At 42.2% G+C, this 24,853-nt stretch overlaps 1 protein-coding gene across 2 annotated transcripts in view; it reads right to left on the bottom strand.

Annotated features, from left to right (window-relative positions):
• LOC126336137 (suppressor of lurcher protein 1-like) overlaps positions 1–24,853 on the bottom strand; it is a 659,041-nt gene that overhangs the window by 403,643 nt on the left and 230,545 nt on the right. For both annotated transcript variants that reach the window (XM_049999628.1, XM_049999627.1), the window contains exon 4: positions 2,945–3,125. In XM_049999628.1, the coding sequence (XP_049855585.1) occupies positions 2,945–3,125 (181 nt within the window). The remainder of the gene's footprint in view (positions 1–2,944; positions 3,126–24,853) is intronic.

Genomic DNA, 24,853 nt, shown 5'->3' with positions numbered 1-24,853 from the left:
CGTATAGTACATGAGATACTAATTCCACAACAATAGTACAAATTGGTATCCCGTACAGTATAGGCATCTCTCTCTTTATATGTAACCGCAGCGAACAGCTTTATTTGGTTAAAGAACGTCGGGGAAATTTCTGACGTCTCACCTCGACCGCAGTAAGAATTTACATAGTCCAACAACTATACTTGCTGAGATTAGTGTGCGTAGCTTTCTCTGTGTCCCTGTGATGGGTCATTTGGTAAGGATAATAATCAGGTGTGTTTGGTCTTACTGAATAGTTTAATTTGACTGAAAACCGTTGGAGAATGCTGCAGTGAATGGCTGTCGAGCACTGACGGTGGGGAGAATTACACCTCCCGGACTGATGGTGACTGGTGAGTGTATTGTTGAGCCATTTGGAGACGCCAGAAGGTAGGCCTACCTAAGGGCCCCTCTGGACCCCCACAGACACTCTATGACAGACCCGTCAATAGTCCTGAACATTCTACGGAAGGCAGGTGGTTATAACGTGTGAGGCGACGTGATAGCTTGTTGAGTCCGACTGATCCGGCGGCCGGAGAAGGAATGGAAACCATTCAACCGAAATGGAGAGTGCGCAGGCACACCGGTGCGTGTGTCGGGTGAGGCTACAGGCCGCCAGGCTGCCAATTGTTAGTGCGTGTTTATTACTGAGTCGGTGAAGTTCCTGCAGTTCGCCAAGTGCCTCCTCATTACCACTAATTTCTCCACTTCCCTCCTATCTTTACGTCAAGAACTATTATACTCACCCGAGCTCGAGCAGTTCATAAGTTACCCACACCACGAAACTCAAAACACCACACAGTCTTAGTAATTTAAAATCTTCTCACAATAAATTAACATGACAGCTATTATAACGAGCAGTATCATAGACATAGTAATGTAAGTTCCAAGTTTCTGTCTCCATACAATGATTTTTTTTCTTAATTTGTACATGACTGAATTGGTAATTTCTTATCTGCAAGTGATCTCTGTGTAGAGCCTTGTAAATTGCTTTAAGTACTTCAGATATAATTTTAGCAACTGCCTGTGGTGATAGGACAGTAGAAAATGGCAGGTCCACCAAATGTATCCCCATAGGTAGCGACCCCAGCATTGTTGTAATTCGTTCATAAAAATTATCGCATTTCTCATCATCGTATTTTCCTGTCAATTAATTCAGTCACCAATGAAAGCAGTTTTATGTACTTTCGTCCATTATAATGTATTCATGCCAACTTTTAGGAGCTGCTTACAGATGAGTAAATTCATGTGTTCATAATTTGTTTCTTCAACAAGCATTTTATACATCGCATCTTCTGTTTACTTTCTCTTCATTTCTTCCTTTTCTTACTGGCTAATAACGCAACTAAAACAAGAATGATGAACACGGCTGCTCATAAGCCACACATAACGCCGGTAAATGCCAAATGACGCCTAGCTTGGTATAAGGAGCGTAAACATTGGACGATTGAACTGTTGACAAACGTTATGTGGAGTGACGAATCACGGTACACAATGTGGTGATCCGATGGCAGGGTGTGGGTGTGGCGAATGCCGAGTGAGCGTAATCTGCCAGCGTGTGCAGTACCAATAGTAAAATTCTAAGGCGGTGGTTTTATGGTGTGGTCATATTTCATGGAGGGGGCTTGCACCCCTTGTTGTTTAGCGTGGCTCTCTATCACAGCACAGGCCTACAATGCCGCTTTAAGCACCTTCTTGCTTCGCAATGTTGAAGAGCAACTTGAGGAGGGTGATTGCATCTTTCAACACGATCGAGCACCTGATCATAATGCACGGCCTGTGGGAGAGTTCGAACACGACATTAACATCCCCGTAGTGGACTAGTCTGGGCAGAGTTCTGACCTGAATCCTATATACCATTTTGGGATGTTTTGGAACGCTGACTTCTCAGTGCAGCAATCGTCAAAAATGGCCAGCGTAAACGTATGCCTGCGAGAGTAGAAGCTGTCATCAAGGCTAAGGGTATGCCAACACCATACTGAATTCCAGTATTAGCTATAGAAGGCGCCATGAAATTGTAAGTCATGTTCAGCCAGGTCTCAGAATACTTTTGGTCACATAGTGTGGATCAAAAGCAGCGAACCATCAAACAAACCAATAAACATTATTCCCCGCGGACTATGAATTCTTCACCGCAGACAACCGACACAAGAAGTGGATGAAGTCAAATCGCTAAGGTAGATCGCTATACAACCAATAGCATCCAGTAAACTTAGATATCCTGCTATGTCAGCCCAGTGAAATCCCCATGGGGGCCAAGATAATACATGTATTTTCTGTATTTCAATAAATTACCATCCCCCTTTTCTTTTCAGTCAGATGTACTGTCAACACCTGCGACTGGAAGTGTCGTTCTAGCCACTAGGTGACGTTCGGTTCATTCGTGACGTTCAAGCCTAGTGGCTCCATAAGAGCAATAATTAATTCTGCCCTTCAAGTAAGAGCAATGTCACTTTGCCACACTTTTGGCACTTATGGCTCCCAGTAGTAGTATGTAGAAGTGGGTTGAAAAGGACAGGTTTACTACTCAGTATTGGATGTTAACTGTCTTGGTGGAATTTTATTTCAAAATTAATTGTTGATTGCGAATTCCTTAAAACAAAGGCGTATCAGTAACAGTTCTTTCAGCAAACCATTCCTTATTTGTACATGCCAAGGGCGAAGTGACACTGATAAACAAAGTGCGCTATGCCACATACTGTAACGTGGCGAGCGGAGTATGGATGTAGATGTTAATCTACCGCCATGTTGGCTAAACATCTGTCTGCAACTGGCTGCTCAGATACTGCGTCTACACACGTGTTGTACGCCGTTTACATTCGCTTCATTCGGGTGACATTTCATCACATCTTTACAGAGAACACGCCTTCCTGTGAGTTTTGATCGTAGAACTCTTACCGTGACACATGTTTTACATAGTACTCACTCGAGATGCGTCTTCTGCACGTCAAAGTCGACGAAGACGATGTGCACGACGTCGTGCGGCCCGCCCACGAAGCTGTAGAGCAGGCAGTCGATGTCTGCTGGGTAGGGCCGCGGGTAGTCGGGGCTGCTGAAGGCGCCGAACTCCTTTCCAAAAGTGCTCGTGAACAGCACGCACTCGCAGCCTGCAGGGAGAGAGGTCGCGGTTAATCCTTCATCGGAAAAATTACACCCTTTCATCAACACGCATTTAACCAGCTCTGTTGTAATCAGCTTTGAAAAACAAACCTTAGACAGCGTTACTACTCTGTGGTTATTAAAACAGCAACACCACAATGGATACCAGAATATGAAATTTTGCTTATTGTACTTATACAGGGTGGTCCATTGATTGTGACCGGAACGAGTATCTCACGAAATAAGCATCAAACAAAAACACTTCAAATAACGGAACTTGTCTAGATTGAAGGGGGAAACCAAATGGAGCTATGGTTTGCCTGCTAGATGGCGCTGTCAGAGGCCAAACGGATGTTAACTGCGGTTTTTTTTTAGATTGGAACCCCCATTTTTTTATACATAGTCGTGTAGTATGTAAAGAAATATGAATGTTTTAGTTGGACCACTTTTTTCGCTTTGTGACAGATGGCTCTACAATAGTCACCAACATATGGATCACAATTTTAGACGAACTGTTGGTAACACGTAGGTTTTTTAAATTAAAGTACAGAACATAGATACGTTTGAACATTTTATTTCGGTTGTTCCAATGTAATACCTGTACCTTTGTGAACGTATAACTTCTGAGAACGCATGCTTTTACATCATGATTGCCTGTAAATACCACATTAATGTAACAAATGCTCAAAATAATGTCCGTTAACCTCAATTCCTTTGGCAATACGTGCAACGACATTCCTTTCAACAGCCAGTACTTCGCCTTCCGGAACGTTGGCACATGCATTGACAATGGGCTGACGCATGTTGTCAGGCGTTGTCGATGGATCACGATAGCAAATATCCTTCAATTTTCCCCACAGGAAGAAATACGGGGACGTCAGATCCAGTGAACATGCGGGCCATAATATGGTGCTTCGACGACCAATCCACCTGTCATGAAATACGCTATTCAATACCGCTTCAACCGCACGCGAGCTATGTGACGGACACCCATCATGTTGCAAGTCATCGCCATTCTGTTATGCAGGAAAACATCTTGTAGTAGCATCGGTAGAAAATTACGTAGGAAATCAGCATACAATGCCACATTTAGATTGCCATCGACAGAAAAGGGGCCATTTATCCTTCCTCCCTTAATGCCGCACCGTACATTAGCCTGTCAAGGTAACTGATGTTCCACGTTTTGCAGCCATCGTGGATTTTCCGTTGCCCAATATGGCGTATTATGCCGGTTTACGTTACCGCTGTTGGTGTATGACTGCTTCGTCGCTAAATAGAACACGTGCAAATAATCTGTCATCGTCCCGTAATTTCTCTTTTGCCCAGTGTACACGAAGTTCAAAGTCGTCATCATGCACTTCCAGGTGCATGAAATATGGTACGGGTGCAATCGATGTAGATGTAGCATTCTCAACAGCGATATTTTTGAGATTCCCGATTCTCGCGCAGTTTGTCTGCTACTGATCTGCGGATTAGCCGCGACAGCAGCTAAAACACCTACTTGGGCATCATCATTTGTTGCAGGTCGTGGTTGACGTTTCACGTTGGCGGAACACTTCCTGTTTCCTTAAACAATGTAACTGTCCGGCGAAGAAATGTAGTTGACACCCGTTTGACCTATGGCAGCGCCATCTAGCGGGCGAACCATTGCGCCATCTGGTTTCCCCCTTCAAGCTAGACGAGTTTCGTTCATTGTAGTTTTTTCGTTTGATGCTTATTTCCTGAGATATTTGGTTTGGTCACTATGAATTGACCACCCTGTGTAGTACACTAGGAAGAATACATTTATAAAATCTTCGGTGATACAGTACTGTACACGGTGCGAAATTCAGCATACAGAGAAGCAACTTCTGGCAGCAACAACGGCTCTAACGTGGTTGGTCATCAAGTCGAACTGAATTTCGATGACACAACTAGAGAGATGTATGAATGCGTGGTCTCGCGGTGATATGAATTAATAAAATTTTCTCGGACTTCCAGCCACGTCTGGCGGTTAGAATCACACGACTTTCCGACAGAGCTCTCCTCGGCCATTGTCGAGTGGTAAATGGGTGCCGCGTCGTCGTGGCCTCTCCGTGTGGCTGTGGCTTTCCTGGTGCTCTGTTCGTCGCCAGATATGGCAATGTTTTCGTCCCGCGTCCATCGCACCCGCTTCAGCCTTGCGATGGCCGGGTCCCAGGCTGTGCTGAGCTGCAAAGTGCCGTCCTTGTTGATGGTGTTTTCAGATAATTTTATTTCTGCAGCCTCTTTCTTGACGCTATCCCAAACTCCCTTCGTCCTCATAATGAAAGATGTTACGTCAAACAGAACTCGGTGTCGATTTGCGAAAGCGTGTTCTGTCATGGCTGATTTTTCAGGATAGCGTAGGCGTAAGCACCTTCGTGTTCCGTCCAGCGGTGATCCACAGTGTGTACTGTTTGGCCGACGTAGCGTCAGCCACACCGAGATGGAGCCGGCCGTGCTTCACAGGCTTCGTGTGCTGTCGTATTTTTCGTGGGGGCGTGAACACTATGAGATACTGAGTCACTTCAGGAGCAGGCTAATCTTACCCAACACAGAAAGACAAAAACGCAAGCTTCTTGTACTCTTTTTCAGTGGTGTTTTTCCTGCATGTCCCTCCGGAAATAGCCTTTGATGTCTGTCGGTGATTGTAGCCGTTTCTCTGGAAGACTTTTCGGAGGTGGCTTATTCTTGCGGCAGATTTTCAGCATCTGAGGTGACTTTCCCACGTTAGACGAGGGTGTTCAGAAGGCCACAATCTTGTGCCGGATGGTGGTGGCTACGGGCTTGCAGATGCCGATCAGTGTGTGTCACCTCAGCGACAGTCTGTACAGACTGTGGATGAGGTCTCCATTGTTTTTTCGGGGAACGAGGACGTCAAGGAAAGGCAACGCAGCATCTGTCTCTTCTTTCATCGTAAACCTTATGTCGTCATGAATGCCATTCAGATGTTCTAAGAATTCTCTCAGGTTTTCACGTCCTTGTGGCGAGATGAAGAAAGTACCGTCGGCGTAAGGATAAAATCAACTTGGCTCATCTGGAGCCGTGTGCAAAGCGATGTCTTCAAATTTTTTCCATAAAAAGGTTGATTATGGATGGAGCTGACGGACCTTCTATAGCCACACCGTCCGACTGCTCGAAATACTTGCCTCCAAACAGGAAACACGGTGAATTCAACCTGTGCTTGCTGAAGTAGAGAGATATTTGAAGAATGTACTGGCAATTTCATCTCTCTGTATCGGGACAGGTCTGGACATAAAGGGCAACATATAAAGTGCACGAAAATGAGACATAGACAGATGGAAAAAAATAAGTAAACTTTTTATTATTTGAAAAGTAATCGCCATGACTATTAAAATATTCGTCCCACTGTCAGGCAATACAATCAGTGCCTCCTGTGGGAAAATGCTTCCGGTTGCCTGTGGTGTCAACATTATGGAAATCGCATGGGCAGGGATCTGGTCTTCATGGATGAAGTTTAAGGGCCTCCCCGTAAAGCGTAGTAGAAAATGTCTTGGGAAAATCGTTCTGTTGGAGGATAATGCCCACCCACATGTTGCAAAGGTTGTTTTGACTACCCTGCAAAACTTTCGATGGGAAGCTCTTACACGTCTTCTATATAGTCCTGCCGTCTCTCAATATGAGACGTGAATAAAAGACATTGGCGGTCGACGATTTTCTTCAGACGAAGAGGTGCACACGCCTTGGTACAATCTTGGTTCCTTAGGAAACCGATAACATTTTTCCACGAAGGTATTGACCGCCTTGTCTCACAGTGGGATGAATGTATCATCACTTACCGCAAATATTTTAGCAATAATTAACATTTTGCTTACATTTTTACCGTACCTGCCGTTTTCATTTCACCTGCCTTATATGATTCTCCTATTTTGAAAGTAACATCAGGGAGAGCTCGAAAATAGGGAAGGGTCACCAGTCTTAGCACGCTAGAAATGTAACGAGCGCCCTCCAAATTACGAAACTGGTGAGATCGTGCTGGTAACGCAATGGCACCTCATACCATCACAGCACTGCGTAATGGTTTCTTAATGGTTTCTTATACAATGTTTATAGAGAATATTTGCATGAAACAGCTAGGGCTGATAGATGACATCATGGGTAACAACTGTTGCAGACAACAGTTCTCTGTCGTTTCCCGGCAGCGTTGGAAGTTATTTAGACTCGTGGACCTTGGGCCGACGAGGCTTCACCGCACTAGCCGGAATTACTTGCGAGGTGTGCTGCATACTTCCTATTCCAGCAAATTTATTGAGTGGTTTCCAAAAGCTGAAGAATGAGTGCCTCTAAGCGGAGAAAAATAGTTTGGAATCAAATCAGTAAGTTCAATTTTGCTGTGTGTGCCCCTTCTATATAGAGCAGATGACTGGACTATAGGCAACACGAAAGGTTATAAGCGCGACGCAGGGTGCCTACATCCTCAGGGTCTCTAATGCAGAAGGATGCCCAGCGCCGAGAGAAGTGCCAGTAACCATTTCGTATAAAAAATTGCACTCCATCACGAGCTTCATCGTCCCTAGACGTTTGATTCAAAGGCTTTGAAACACCCTGTGTATATAAGGTGTTAAAATTTTGCGAGAAATATGGGTAAGCTTTGAGAAAGACGGGTAATACAATATGTACAACCAAGAGTGAACAATAAGAGTAGGAGAATAACAATGAAGATTAAAACGAGTGTAGTCCTTCGCTCCTACTATTCAATCCATACATCGTAGAAATAATGACGGAAAAAATTCATGTGCGATATTAATATTCAAGGAAAAAGGTTATCAGTGATAACCTTCGTTGATGACACTGCTATCCTCAGTGAAAGTGAAGAAGAATTAGAGGATCAAATGGTGCAAATGGCTCTGAGCACTATGGGACTTAACATCTGTGGTCATCAGTCCCCTAAAACTTAGAACTACTTAAACCTAACTAACCTGAGGACATCACACACATCCATGACCGAGGCAGGATTCGAACCTGCGACCGTAGCAGTCGCGCGGTTCCGGACTGAGCGCCTTAACCGCGAGACCACGGCGATTAGAGGATCTGCTGAATGGAATGAACAGTCTAAATGGTGCAGAACATGGGCTGAGAGTAAATTGATGAAAGGTGACAGCAATAAGAAGTAACATAAATGAGTACAATGATAAACATAACATCAGGATGGGTGAATAAGAAGTAGATGAAGTTAAAGAATTTTGGTAGCTTGGAAGCAAAATAATCCATGATTTACAAATCAAGATGGACATCGAGAGCAGTCCAATACGTTCAGTGAGAGCACTCCTGGCCAGAAGAAGTCTACTAGTATCAAATGTAGGCCATAATTTGAGTAAGAAATTTCTGATACTGTACAGAAAAATATGGAAGTGAAACATGGACTTCGGGAAAATCACAAGAGCAGAGGATCGAAGCATTTGAGACGTGGTTCTACAGAAGAAAGTTGAAAATTAGCTGGACTGATAAGGCAAGGAATGAAGAGGTTCTCCACAGGATCGGCTAGTAAATGAATATATGGAGAACACTGACTAGAAAAAGGGATTTAGTCATAGGATATCTCTTAAGACATCAGGGAATAACTGCCATCGTATTAGAGGGATCTGTGGAGGATAAAACAAGCTTTGATTATGAGGGGCAAACGCTTTCCTACTTTTTTTTCAAGATGGTCATAGGGCCTAAGCAATGAAATGTGAGTTGTTAAGATACCGGTTATCTGAATTACATTGCTCTTTTACGAGTTGCGCCGAATAATTTACATTCAAATTGCTGAAACTTTAATAATCAGGGAATAAACCCTTGTGTTGCGGTTCTTGTTATGGTTGCCGACGTGCCTGATCAACTAAATTCAGTTTTTAATTTTTTTGGTAAAGTATTGGGCAATCGCTGAGCTGCTTCCTCTAAAACTTAGCCTCAATTGTTTACAATTGACGCACTGTGCCTGAGAACTATTGTTTTCTTTTTCTTATTTTAATGACAGTTGTTAAGGATAAGCCCACATAATCAACCAGCCCTTCCATACTTCCTGTGCTCTGGTGCAGTTTCAGTTGTCTCACAAACTTATTCTCCTTGTGCCTTTGTTCCGCATCGGAGCAAGCCCGCTGAGATTATTAACGGTTTGGTATGGTTAACTTAAAGGGTGGCCAGATGCGCTTCCTAACGCCACCCAGTTACCCACCGGGACCGACGGTGTGTGCCGCAACTGTCTGCGTGTAGTGTTACTGATGTGAAAGTGAGCGAATGTGCCCTAAATTTTTGCGAAACTTGTAAAGGAGGCGTGCAATTGGATACCAGACTGGTATTCACTTAGTGAGATGTGGGAAACCGCCTAAAAATTACACCCTGTTTGATCAGCACACCGACCCTAAACGCTAGCCCATCAGGTGATTTCGATCGGCTGCCGGTGGCCTCCTCGTCCCGGTATCAGTACTTTAACACACAACACTATCCGGACTTACGACGTGAAACTGAAAATATCCCTATGTGATTTACAGACCTGTGGGGTGGGTGCACGCTACGCAAAATATGTGAATTCAGTAAAAAAGTAACTGATTTACAAGATAACGTGTCTGTGTCGCATGGATAGGGCTGCAGAGGCATTAATATGCATATACGCTCGCGTGTGGCAAACAAGAAATGGCGGCCGGTGGAAATGGAGGAAAGAGATGCAGTACTAAAGACGAAACGAGGCATGAAAATGCCGAGGGAGAGTGGCTGAATGCGGTTTTCATGGCAGGCTGTTCCGAGCTCTGAGTAGCAGTCGCCCTGCTGCTACCAGGCTGGCCCGGCGATGGGCTAGGCTTATGATGGTGCAGTGTTCCCACGTCCATTATGCCGGTGCCTCGTTACTGGAGTGCGCATAAAATATGCATCCAGCTCCTCGGTTCATTTCGCTGCTCTCAGTCGAGAAATAATTCACTGGAGCCTATCCTCACGTCGTCGAACAAAACATAATTATTTCAGTGACGTCGGGTGCAGGCTATCAATGATGGTTGCTATCACGTGATCACCGAAAAAAGAAACGAGCTCACAACGTTCGTCCGATAACCAAACGTACCAAGCACCAGTCGGGATGTATTTGTTAACCGCAAAACGGTCACAATTACGACCAGAAAAATCGTTTTCGAAGCCGCCGAGTCGGTTGATTAGACCATTTTCGACAATCCGTAACCACAATATTTTTGCGGATTTCAGCTACATGAAACACAAAAACATTATCCCAATTACAGAGATAACATACCACATAGTCAGAATTGTTTCCATTAATATCGCTTCGATTGTTCACATGCCGTTGCCTTCTGAATAAACGAAGATATCTGGAGATTCTAGTGACAGACAATAGGCCAGCTCAAATTTCTATTGCCAGTAACCTCTACTATTTTCTAGCCTTATATGGTAACGAAGCTGGTGACGAATCAATAGGGGGGCAGGATCTTTTTCCTATGACAACCAATAAATCTGAAGTGTACTGATTCAAAGCTAGAGTGCTATGTGACAAAGTGTTAAACTAGTGGTACAGACTGGATAAAAAGTTCTCGCTTCAGTTGCTACTTCAAATACAGATGGTATTTTATGTGAATTTCACGCGGCAAGCTACCCGAGAACTGTTATTAGTATCTGGATTTAATTTCTAACATAATATACAGATGGGAACAAACGCTCTGAATATTTTCGAAAAGTTTTTAAAATATTATAAAATCTTATAATAGTCAAGGTCTAAGCAATAACACATTAAATTGTATTTTAATGCTTTTAAGTTTCCAGTCTTGATTATTAGAATGTTTTGTAATTTTTTAAAGAAATTTCCAGCATTTATTTGGTATAATAAATAATTCGTCGGAAGAACGTGAGGTTTCAGACTGCTGCAATGTCACCAGAGATTGATGTGTAAAATATCATTACTAGTTTTTTGCGTTGGGATCCGGGGATCTAGTTGTAAATGTGTGGGAGAGCTAAGTATATGAAGTATATTGTTACACATTTTGTACAAGGATGATTTGATACATCTGTTAAGAAAACAAAAAAAAATATTTGTGTTTTAAACAACTCATCTTCCCTCATGACAGTCTCCTTTGAGGGATATGCAGTTGGTTCAGTGAGCCTCCACCTTTTTTATCCCATTGGAAAATAGATTCTATCAAACTATGCAAAATACTCGTTCATTGCAAATATCGTTTCCTCATGTGATGAAAATTTCTATTCAGCAAGCCGAATTTCTGAATTAGGAAGTAGGGAGGATTCACTTATGGCTAAGCCTGGTGAGCAGGGTTAATGAGAAACCAATTCAATGCACTTTCGCCATTTTGAGCGCTGATGTGTGGGATGGTGCATTTTCCTGGTGAAAGAGGATTGTTTTGCCTGCCAAGCGTTGTATTTTTTTAGCCAGCGCAAGTTCTGACAATCCAGCTATGAAGCATAATATGGTATAGTTATGGTTCTGCCTTTTGCAAAGTAATCTTTGGGGATCGTTAGTTGGGAATCCTAAAAATTGGTTATCACCTTACCAGCTGTCAACATGGTCTTGTCGTCTTCGATGCTATTTTACCATCCTTTGTCCCTTGATTTGACTGCCGTTTTGACTCTGGTGTGTAATAATGGATCCAGTTTTCATCAATAGAAACGAATCGGTGCAAAAAATGTTGCGGATTGCTATTAAACATTGACAGACATTATTTTGAAATATTGCTCCGCATGCGTTCTTCGTCACCGCGACACCCACCTCATGAAATGCTTAGCAGCTATGCATTTGAGCGTGGGAAAGAACAGTGTTTGCAGATGATACAGAAGACATTATTCAGTAGATAGAATGTAGGTATTCAACAAGCACAGGTAGAATTTCTATACATACAGAATATCGTGTACATTAGGTACTCATTGTCTCTTATTATCACTTACACGGTTTCATTACCTCAGAGAAGAAGATAATCAATGGGAGTTTGCCATTACCTAACTCAAAATCGCTGAGTAATCCTATTAATATTGTTTAGAGCTGAAACCACATTAATATGTGATGATATCAACAACACTCGTAACTCAATTCGGTGGTTCGACGAAAACCCACATGCCTCTATGATGACGTATTCTGTAGAGACAGAATTTCATTTTGTCACTTAATATTTTCTTTTATGGTACCAAAGAGACTTGTATAACATGAAAACTTAGAATGCTGACAACTCTGGAAATACCTTCCTTTTTTGTCATGCTACATTCCCTTGTCACTTCATTGATAATATATCCTCCACGTGGCCTCTACATGTATGGACGTGTGTAATTAAGCAAGTTATTGTTTTGGAAAATAATAATAAGCACTTTGTTAAATGAAACCACCGTCGCTTGACTGTGATTGTGTTTATTTAATTTCGATGTGGGTTTCGGTATTTTCTGCTATTTGCAAGTGATTGAGTTTATGTCATTAACATTTAGTGCTGCCTCTGTATCAGGTTTTGAGAAACGAGAATGGCTCGTTGTTTTCAGTGCGTGAAGTCCTAATTGTGTGTATCCACTCAGATAAAACTGTTACTTTACTCTAAGAAGTATTATAAAAGCGTCACGTTTTAGTATCAATGTCATTTGTGTTTCTTGCGATTGATAGAGGGTTAATCATGTCGATATCAATATCAATATCAATATATGCCAGGCTAATTAGCTGAGCTGCGAGCATCCAATGCGTATATGTCTCAGGAAACAGAGGCTATGCGTACAGATCAGGCAGATAGAGCGTAGAAAGCAGTCCCACAGTACGTGGAGAGGGGGAAGGAAGAATTTTCCGAGTGGCTGGCTAAAAATTAGCACTGCTATTTTTCTCACGAATGTGAGACTTTTGGAGAGACTTGAAAGAAGAAGTAATTGTACGGAAGCGGGAAGTAAGGAGGTCAAAACACCCTTACTGATGCATTTATATTTCATCCAATAAATTATCAGTCTTTTGCTTTCTTCGATGTATTATTCTTGTCAGAAACATGGATGCAAGAGATGTTAAGATGATTCTGCGACAATTATCATACTCGCAGATCCTTTTTATCTTCAGAATTGTGTGGATAATGTTTTTCTGAAAGTCCGACGGAATATCACCTGTCTCATATACTATTCACCTACGTGAATAGTCGTTTTTTCTTTGCCACTTCCCATATCGATTTTAGTAATTCCGATGGGGTGTTATTCTATCCGTTCTGTCTTATTTAATCTAACGTTGTCCATAGCTCTTTTAAAATGTGATTCGAATACTGGAGCCCCTGTCTCTTCTATATCCAGTTATGTCTCTTCTATCACGTTATCAGACAAGTCCTTCCCATCATAGAGTCATTCAGAGTATATCTTCCACTCTCTCCTTTGCGTCTAGTGTCAGAATTGCCATTGCATTCTTAATGTTACAGCTGTTGCTTATAATTTTACCGAAGGCTGTTTAGACTTCTATGTGTCCTTCCCACAATCACCTCTTTTCCCGATTTCTTCACATTCCTCATGCAGTGATTTCGCACTGGTACCCTTGTACTTCCTATTCCTTCCATTCCTTAGTGAAATGTATTTTCGTATTTTCCTAAACATTTTTAGTACCTCCTTCTTTCATCGATCAGCTGAAGTATATCCTTTGTTGCCTATAGTTGCTTCTCCGTTACCTTCCTTGTGCCAGTTTTTCTTTCCAGCACATGGGACTGCCCTTTTTAGAGATTTCCTTCCTCTTTAAATGAACTTCCTCCTGAGCTATTCATTATCGCAGTATCTGCAACGTCAAACAACTTCAAATGCGTCCCTTCTTTCCTTAGTATTTCCGTATCTCACTTCTTTGCGAATTGATTCTTCCTGACTTGTCTCTTAAACTTCCACCTACTTTTCATTATTACTAAATTGTGGTCTGAGTCTATATATGCTCCTGGTTATGTCTTACCATCAAATATCCGATTTCGGAATCTCTGCCTGAACATGAGGTAATAGAAACGGTATCTTTACGTATCTTCCGACCTTTAGAACGTGTGCTTCCTCCTCTTGTGATTCTTGAACAAAGTATTCACTATCACTGGCCTAAATATATTTCAGATCTCAATTAGTCCCTTTCCTCTCTTGTTCCTAGTACCAAACCCATTTTCTCCCGTAATCCTTCTTTCTACTTCTTCCGCTTAAACCTCATTGCAATCTCCCATTTGCATTTACTTTTCCCTACTGAAGGCTTGACAAAACCGGGAAGATACTCAAACAAAACATAAAACATCTGTGATGTACCATGAATAGTAAATGCACGAGGTTGTTGTGTAGGCAAGAAAGATGAATTCAAGAATCAACTAAGAAATATGTGTGAATAAATAGTCCTCCATGTATTGAAGACCAATAAGACAATATCAAGTGTAGTTACACGCTTATTGTCGTAAGCAAAGTTGGTAAGCGAAATGTACAAAAATCACAGCCTACAATTATATATTTTTGTAAAGTGGCTTACCATACGTTCAGTCCACATGAAAGCACTACATAACGGAAGTGTTAAGTCATAACCAGGTAACTGTGTTGATGTATTCTAATATAAATGAAAACGCAGACGCAAAACAGAATCCCATCTTAATTATATATCTATTAAACGATCAGAAATTAAAAACCTCCAATTACGTTTTACATTAGCCTGCAACCATAAATGGGAACTTAAGGCTGTATGATTTATGCAGACCAATATTTAAAGAAAGCCACAACCCACAAGCCATCAACAGTGGGTATGATGTAGATTCAAGTTATATGTATAAATGATTAACAGACTGACACGAGCCAAAAACGAAGAATCAGAAAAGGAAGCGCAACCATATTAGATACCCGTGTTAGGAATTAAGGAAAACATTTGAAATAAATAAACCATTACAATGTAAATAGGTTGAACGAGAGCCATGAAACTTATGTCATCAACATAGAAAACGGTAAGGCGTCTCAGTGTTTTCTAGACGAATAAGTACTAAAATCCAGCAAGCCCTAAGGGAACCCGGGTGAAGCGGAAGTAAGAATAAACTAAGAAACTTAGAGGGAGAGAACACCACATGTGAATGCGACGTTATGCTTGAGATTATACTACGAAAATGAGGAAACGAGTATCATGTAGGGACGTTAGTGCCCCTGTAGCGTGTTTCGTATTTCACGTATGGACGTACATATTATAGGTCTACACCAAACAGATTGAAACTCCACGAGACAATCGAAACAAAAGCCTCAGCTATGCGTATAGCCTGGTAGTATGAAGGGGCGTAGCTGCACATCTCAAAGGTGCTCATCGTACAAGCATGAATACACAAAACACAAAATTTGAGTATTCAAAATCAAGAATCAAAGGCGTACCCGCACCTAAAAACTAAAACTGTTAGGGACTCAACCCAAACAGTTGGCCAGAAAGACAGGGAAGTAAAACTTAAATAAAGAATACCAATAAAATGTAAGAAATTTCCCTATGCTTTACCAGAATGGAATACAAATATATCAGTAACCTGTAGGACAACTGTGGCATGATGCAGTGGAATCTGGTGAAAGAGAACTAGATCCATCAAGTTCCCTGCAATGTAGGCAATGTCAAAAAGAATGAAGCAGAAAACCTTTGTTATTATAGGGAAACGGTAGCGGTTGTGGACATATCATCACAAATCACGATTGATGCCCAATACAAGGAGGGAAATACTATGTGAGAAGTAGTAGCAGCAATAAGGTCAAATACAAAAGGACAATGATAACAGCACATGCAGTAATGTTAATTAGCTTAGGTAAAGTTCAAAAGGATGAGTGTTATGACTCTATACCAGCAGGAATTCACATAGAAGTAACTCGCGAACAATGGAGATAGGGAAGAGGTAAATACCAAATAGTACAAAAACTACAAGAGTGAAGAGACTGAACGAATGTATCTCATGCATATGTGTAGTCTGCACATATATTTGTTGCAAGGAGAAGAAGTACTCTGGTACTTTATGTCAAACCCTAGTATGTTAATAAGTACGTAAAATGAGAATTCGATAGACGAGAAGACATACAAGGAGTGCAGTTGACTAATTACAGTTCTTAGTTGTAATCGTCATGCTTATATCGAATAAGCAAGTAGAAAAATATAAAACCTCGATATTATGACAGGGAATTTTCTCAATAAAACAAGGTCATACATGCTAAATGTTGGGTAGTTATTGAGACCCAAAACCTTACACGACAAAACGTGAACTAAAGCAACACAGAAACAACTTGCCCCGACTGACGTGCAGGAGGAATTCAATCCCATGAGCAGGCGAAATAGGGGCCAGCATTAAGTGACTAGTATTTGTAGACTTTTATTCGAAGAAAATAATAAGCAGGAAATATCAAACGGAAAGAACCAGAACTAAAGTATGCACATAAGACATAAAGTAACGCTTGTGCCTAGCTTCAACACTGGGCTTCCTTCGTTCATCAATCTAGGATTGCTACACAAACATTCAGTCCGAACCGGTCAAAGATGGAAATAAGTGTAGTTCTCAAAGACGCCGGAGTGTGCCAAGGTCAGGCATCTCAGTGGCATATTACTATCGACATCAAGGATTGCGAAACGTCGTACCCAAAAGTGAAGTGGCTAGGAATATTTCTACGCTCAGTCATTAGCAGAGTAGCTTAAAACCCATACTAAATGGAAAAACAGGAAAATACGTATATTTGTAAAAACAACAAGGCAACTACTGGAGTAAAGTGAGCTAAGGAACCAAATTAAACAGAAAAAAGCCATATATATAGCACATGGTAAAGTATCATGAAAGAGAGCCAGGGAATTACTAAGAAATAAAGCTAAATAGTGGAAAGTCGTAAAGGTTCACAGTGAAATATGGGCTCCAAATCTGGATGGATAAAGCTTACGAAAACAGTCGTAGAACACTTTGTTCTTGAACGCTGTACGTCATTCAGTAAGATCATAAGATCCATGTATGAATGGATACAGATTTCTAAATCTTTTAAAAGGTCCATTGCACCTCCTTTGTCTATAAATGTAAAACCTTAAGATTCGACGTGTTTAAGTGTTCTGTAATGTAGAATGTTAACGGTGTAGAGATAGATATGTTCCCAGTACTTTTCCCTGAAAGAACTACAAGCCTGGAGTCGCAATCGTCACATGTTATTTTATACACACCTAACCTTTGCAACGGATCAGAACATAGTACAGAACGTGCCAAGAATTTAGATAATGTGCTTTGTTACTGAACACTATACTATCGGCAGATTTGGGAAAAATACGTGCACTATTAGGTGAAACAGGGGCAATATTTGGAGAAACTTATCTATTTCGGTGTCATTCAAGAAAGCTCTCATTTGTTATCTCAAAGTTTTTAAGAACCATTCAGTATGTGTGATCGATCGGTTCTGGTTCAAATCCAGTATTGAATGCTATGATTTTAGGAATATAGATATGTCTAAAGGCATTACCGTTAATCTGTTGACCAAACTGTAAAGGAAGGAAGTTTTATATCTATTATAGGGGGCATTGCGTAATGGGTTATCCGGATCCGTAGTCTTTGGATTTCTGTAGATGAAGAGCCTATAAGTCCCACTGCTGTTCATTACTGTAATATCTATAAAAATTAATTTTGCTACTTTCCATCCCTACATGAACTGCATCTTGAGATGTATGCTATTCAAATCCTTCAAGATTTTCATTAAACTATCGTCGTCATCTTTAAATAGTAGCAATAAATCATCAACGCATCGATAATAATATAGGATCCAATTAGTTAATTTTTACTTTTGTGTTAGCAGAAGAGCCAACACCGTGTTAGGCGTGGAGGCCGAAATGCACGTGCTTTAGCTCACGCGGGCTGGCGTGAGGAGGGAAGAGCTATACTGACGTGAGGTGTGGAACATGACAAGGAATGAGAATTCAGAAAGCGGACGTAATTGGTTTGATACTTAACTTTAATCCATTAATGATGAACTTCGCTCTTGACGGTACATGATTCACAATATTATCTGTTCAGAATAGATTCTTGAAGATAGTAATTATAATAACAGAATAGGGCGCCTTCCTAGGTCGTAGCAAATGACGTAGCTGAATGCTATGCTAAACTGTGGTCTCTGCAAATGATAGCGTATGTAGACAGTGAACCATCGCTAGCAAAGTCGGCTGTACAACTGGGCCGAATGCTAGGGAGTCTCTGTAGACTAGACCTGCCGTGTGGCGCCGCTCGGTCTGCAATCACTGATAGTGGCAACACCAGGGTCCGACGATACTAACGGACCGTGGCCGATTTAAAGGCTACCACCTAGGAAGTGTGGTGTCTGGCGGTGACACCACATTTACTGTTCTGTGATAAACTTTTGTTAAAGGTGATTGACGAAGATGTTTGCTAGTGTACCTATGAGGAAACATCCTATGACCAACGCATCATGATCGTCTGGAAAACTCACCTTTGAAAGAAAAACAATTTGGACCACTTATTTGTGATTCTGGAGTGGCAGCTCGTCCCACAGTTCCCAGATTATGGAGGTCCCTTCGTGTTTTCTTGGTATAATGGAACTCGCGAATACGACATTCAGTTTTGAAGTCACTTTTGCAGCTGCCGTCACCTTACTCTCCGTCATAGACCTCTGTCTGTCACGATCACACTTTCGTCCGCGTTGTGACTTAGAGGACGTCGTTTCTCCTCTTGTCCTGTAGGTGGTAAATATCTTCGACACGAAGTACCTTGGAACATCAAGAACTTTGGCTGCCTTGGTAGAGGAAGCTCCGACATAATGCACTCACTGCTACTCAGAATACGATTCTAACCAAAACTGACACTTGCAAGGCATTGATAGTATCGCACAGGTGCCGTCCGTGTTCAGATAAAACAGCGCCACCTGTAGGCTTCCCTAGCACGCATCTTTCGCGGTGTTCCCATAGTTATGTCCCTTGTACACCTGTCGTCGTCGGTAATTACACTATGCGATCAAAAGTATCCAGCCACCCCCAGATACATACGTTGCTCAGATTAGGTGTATTGTGTTGTCACAGTCAGGTCCTCCATATCAGCGACCTTAGTAGTCATTAGACATCGTGAGAGAGCAGAATGGGGCGCACCGCGGAAATCACGGACTTCGAACGTATCAGATTTTTGGGTGTCACTTTCCCATACGCCTGTACGCGACATTTCCTAAACATCCATAGGTCCACTGTTGCCTATGTGGTAGTGAAATGGAAACGTCGAGGGACATGTAGGCCTACAGCACAAAAGCGTAGAGGCCGACCTCGTCTCATCATGCCAGTAAATGCCAAACGATGCCTCACTTGGTGTAAGGATCGTAAACATTTGACGACGGAAGAGTGGAAAAACGTTGTGTGGAGTGACGAATCACGGTACACAATGGCGCGATCCGATGGCAGGTTGTGGGTATGGCGAATGCCCGTTAAACGTCATCTGCCAGCGTGTGCAGTACGAACATAAAAAGTCTGAGGTGATGGTGTTATGGTGTGGTCGTGTTTTTCAAGGAGGGGGCTTGTTGGTTAGTGTGGCACCATCACACCACAGGCCTACATTGATGTTTCAAGCACCTTTTTGCTTCCCACTATTGAAGAGCAATTCGGGGATGGCGATTGCAACTTTCAACAAGACAGAGCATCTGTTCATTACGTCCGGGCTGCGGTGATGGGGTTACACGACAATAAATCCCTGTAATGGACTGGCCTGCACAAAATCCTTAACTGTATCCCACAGAACACCTATGAGATTTTTCGAACGCCGACTTCGTGCCAGGCCTCACCGACCGACATCGATACTCTACTCAGAGAAGCACTCCGTGAAGAATGGGCTGCCATTCCCCAAGAAAACTTCCAGCACGTCATTGAACGTATGCTTGCGAGAGTGGAAGCTGTCATCAAGGCTAAGGGTGGGCCAACACCGTACTGAATTCCAGCATTACCGATGGAGAGCACCACGAACATGTAAATCATTTTCAGCCAGGTATCCGGATGCTTTTGATCTCATAGTGTATATACACTCCAAGCAATGGCTTCGCCTACACGTTTTAGCATTAACGATTCCCTCTCGCACCGTGGAAGTTATTCTCTGATGTCTTGTCATATCTCCTATCATCCTAAACCTTCTCTATAGGAATTTTCTTACATTTTTCTGTTCACCGATTCTGTGGAGAAACTCATCGTTTCTTATCAGTCTGCGATTTTCTCTGCCTCGTAATTACTGGGTGTTGTGTGATGTCCTTAGGTTAGTTAGGTTTAAGTAGTTCTAAGTTCTAGGGGACTGATGACCATAGATGTTAAGTCCCATAGTGCTCAGACCCATTTGAACCATTTGATCCATTTTATCAGTCTTCTTAAATTTCAGCATTCTTCTGCAACGCCTCCATACTCTGCGGTCCGGCGTTCCCTACAGCCCATGATCCAGACCATACAACACTGCGTTCTACGCGTATATTTTAAGAAATTTCTAACACATGTTCCCATATTTGATGTCAATAGACTCCTTATGCCGCGTAATGCTGTTCTTACCTGCTTTATCCACTGAAGCACCAAAGAAACTGGAATAGGCATGTGTGTTCAATGTAAGAGATATGTATATAGGCAGAAGACGGTCCTGTAGTCGGCAACGTCTCCATAGGAGCATTCTCTTCAGTTCAAAGATGCCGCTGGCCGCCAGTCTCCCCAGACATGAACCTTATTGATAATATCTGGGATGCCTTGCAACGTCGTGTTCAGAAGAGATCTTCAGCCCCTCGTACTCATAAAGATTTATGGGCAGCCCTGCAGCATTCATGGTGTCAGATCCGTCCAGACATTACTCGAGTCCACGACATGTGTTGCGGAACTTCTGGGCGCTTGCAGGTGATCTACTTGATATTACGCAGTGTACCAGTATTTTTGGCTCTTCAGTTTATGTTCTCCTTGACCCGCCAGGGTAGCCGAGAGCGCTAACGCGGTTTTTCCTGGACTTGGTCAGGCGCGCCGGCTACGGATCGAATCCCACCAGCGGATTAACGACGAGGGCCGATGTGCCGGCCAGCCTGGAGGTTGCTTTTAGGCGGTTTTCCACATCCCGCTAAGTGAATACCGGGCTGGTCCCCATGTTCCGCCTCAGTTACACGGCTCGCAGACATCTGAACACTTTCGCACTATTCCATGGATTACACTCGACGCAGACTGTTGGGGGTACATTAATTTCGTCCCAGGGATTAAGGATGGCGGCAGGCAGGGCGTCCTGCCACCCCTTAAATAATAAAATGCCAAATCCGATGAACGATGGCCGATCCTGCGTAACTGCGCGACAAGGCTCAAGAGATAGAATAATGTATGTTCTCCTTACTTCCCGGCATGCATTATTTTGGCTCCAAGGTAGCAAAAATTACTCAGTTCTGCTACGTGGTCCCTAAATTCTTTTGTCTACACTCAAATATGATGCTCATCTTACTTTAGTTTAATCTAGGTTAATCCTTTTATATGTATAATTTGTGCTCAGTCTGTTAATTGCTTACAATAAGTCCGGTAAATCTTCCTCAGTTTCAGTGAGGATAAGGAAATCATCAACGAACTTGGTCATTGACATCCTTTCACCGCGAAGTTTAATGCAAGATATACTCTTTTATTTTCATGTTCACTTCTTGGATAGACAGCACCGGAAAAAGATTCCATTTTAATCGGAGCAGCAATATCTTGTTCTTACATCCTCACTGGTCCCTCTAGCCGCACGGGATTAGCCGGGTGGTGTAAGGCTCTGCAGTCATGGACCGTGCGGCTGGTCCCGGCGGAGGTTCGAGTCCTCTCTCGGGCGTGGGTGTGTGTGTGTTTGTCCTTAGGATAATTTAGGTTAAATAGTGTGTACACTTACGGACTGATGACCTTGGCAGTTAAGTCCCACAAGATTTCCCACATACTGGCCTCTCTATGTTCATGTAGGTATTGTAAGTAGGCTGTTTAGGTTTTTATGTTGGTAACGCCACGTAGCGCTCTGTATGAAAATCGCTGACTGTGTTGTGTGCAGTCTGTGGCTGGGTGGCATTGTTGAAATATTCGCTATTGTAGTGTTGGGCAGTTGGATGTGAACAGCACGTAGCGTTGTGCAGTTGGAGGTGAGCCGCCAGCAGTGGTGGATGTGGGGAGAGGGATGGTGGAGTTTTTAGAGCAGATGATAGATGATCTGGACGTGTGTCCACTAGAGACAGTAAATTTGTAAGATGACTTTTGAACACTATTAAGGTAAATACATTGTTATTTCTGTATCAAAATCTTTCATTTGCCAACTATGCCTATCAGTAGTTAGTGCCTTCAGTAGTTTGAATCTTTTATTTAGCAGGCAGTAGTGGCGCTCGCTGTATTGCAGTAGTTCGAGTAACGATGATTTTTGTGAGGTAAGTGATTCATGAGTGGTATAGGTTATTGTTAGTCATTCTTTTGTAGGGGTTATTGAAAGTCAGACTGCATTGCGCTAAAAATATCGTGTGTCAGTTTAGTGTTATCAGGATAAGTAAAGAGCGAAATGTCTGACTACGTTCAGTTCTGCTCATCTGTTTGAAAATCAAGTAACGTAAGGGGTATCCAAGCACAGTAATTCATAAACTTTTCTAAGGGGATGTTTCAGTATTGTATATTTTCCGACTTTCCCTAGAGCGTGTGCTTGGTTTTATGAGAATGTCGCACGTATATAAAGGGCAACTTCTTTATGTACGTAAAAATCTTTTGAAATTGTCTTTATATTTCTTAGATCAGTCTTTTGTTATCCGTAACGTCACACCTTCGTGTTTGATGTCTTTAAGTTTCCTAAAGCCAAATTTTGCGTCGTAAGTCAGATCCTTAGTTTCGTTTTATATTGTTCCTACGTTGTCACTTACCCGAATAATTTTATAAATTACGCAGGAATGTTAATTTTCCCTTAACTTGGTTTGCATAAAAGTCCTCCTAGGATGGGTCAACCCTAGCTGTAATAGGGATTTTCCTACGTTCTCCAAAAAGAGATCCATTGCATGTGTTATGTCACACCTAGTAGAAAAGTTTAACTTGACGCTAGAGAAAGAATTAGGGGCATGAAGATGACATAGATGATTGTGGTTGTTCAGTGGAAGTTTTCCATATAAATGCAGTGATTAGTACAGTCCAAAATGAGGCAGAGGATGGCATCCAACTACTCCAGGAACGTAAGATTGAGGGAGTTATTTACATCGTGTCTATTCTGACTGTTTAGCTCTAAACAGAGAACAGAAAACATTATCTGAATCGTGTATAATTATGCGATGATATCCGTTTCGACATTTATTCACCCGCAGCAAAGGCAACATGCGTATCATACTGGAACACACGCATCCGCAAATGCGTGAGTACTGACGTTTGCGCATACAGGTATACATTCTCTCTCTCGCTCTCTCTCTCTCTCTCTCTCTGTCTCTCTCTCTCTCTCTCTCTCTCTTTCTCTCTGTCTCTCTTTGACGCACATACAAATAATGATTACAATTATTATCAGCAAAACCGGTTTGAGTTCGCTGACATCCTTGGTAGTCACGGAGGACAAATTACTGCACCAAACATGCCCTAAGCGAAAGCTACCTAACAAATATTAGCCAAGTCAATCGGTCCTCGTGTACCAGCCACGCGCCAATTACTCGGAATATTTGAACAGCGCAGATCAATAGCGATGTATGGCTTATAAACACAGCGTTGCCGTGTTTAATGTTATTATGGTAGTAACGCAGGCTCAAGTAACATATGACATGCTATGTTATACTTTTGCACGTGTCCGGCACTTCCGAAGCCTGCCTGAACGTCAATGGTCATATTGCATCATGCCCGTTATGAGAGAAATTATGAGGAACATAGTTTCGTTTGTCGCTCTGTTAGTGCAGTTAAAAGTGTCTCCACGAGAACAGAGAAAAATATGACATCCCAGAACAATGGGAAGGGATAATATGACGCCTAATGACATATGCATTACATGTCGACAATGTGATCAAAATTAAACCAATATTTTTATTCATCTACCCAGAAATGTGACGTATTTCTGAGGTTCCTAACATTTCTTTATTTGCCTCACTTGTCTGTTTTGAAACACTTTACTTAAATTTTTAACTTTGGTACTTTTCGCAACGTTTTCTGCAGGTGACCATTTCTTAGCATTTCTCTCTTATTTCATTGTTCTTGCTTCCTTACAATGTGGCACGTTTTCCGCTCTTTTTTTAAATTTGTGAGCTGCTGCTACCGCTTCTTCTTTCGACTACCTTTGTTCCATCCGTTTCACGCTTTCTCGTTTCCTGTTCGTGAATTCCTTTTACCAACTAAAGAACGAACACGATATTGCAATTCTTGTGTTATTCTGATTCCGATGAAAAGTTCTAATGGATATGCATGTACGTCCAATAGAACTTTGCATCCTAGAGCAACACAGTTATCGCAATATCATATTTATTTGCGGGACACGCGACTTTCAAGTACAACGTCATACCTGTACGGGAGTATACATAACGGATGTACAAGTAGAGGTTGCTGACGCAGGGTTGACGACGTATAGAAGTTTGGGTCTAGTCGTGAATCGTGCACGGATAGCCAAATTGCCTGCCAGCACGGCAGCTCAGCGAGTTCCGTCAGAGGGTTAGCTGCCTTCTGTAATACAATAAAATGAGTGAACGGATCAACGATGAATTTTAACAGGTGTAATTGGACGTCCACCCCGAACAAATGTAACGAACAAAATGAGATCAGAAAAAGGGGTAAGGCGACCGCCCACGATACGCGGTAGGCCCAGTCCGGCACACATTTCAACTGTCGTCATTATTTTCTACAGCCGATGGTAGT

Source organism: Schistocerca gregaria, chromosome 2 (genome assembly GCF_023897955.1).
Source record: "Schistocerca gregaria isolate iqSchGreg1 chromosome 2, iqSchGreg1.2, whole genome shotgun sequence".
Classification (NCBI taxonomy): domain Eukaryota; kingdom Metazoa; phylum Arthropoda; class Insecta; order Orthoptera; family Acrididae; genus Schistocerca; species Schistocerca gregaria.
This window is presented reverse-complemented; position numbering and strand designations above follow the sequence as displayed.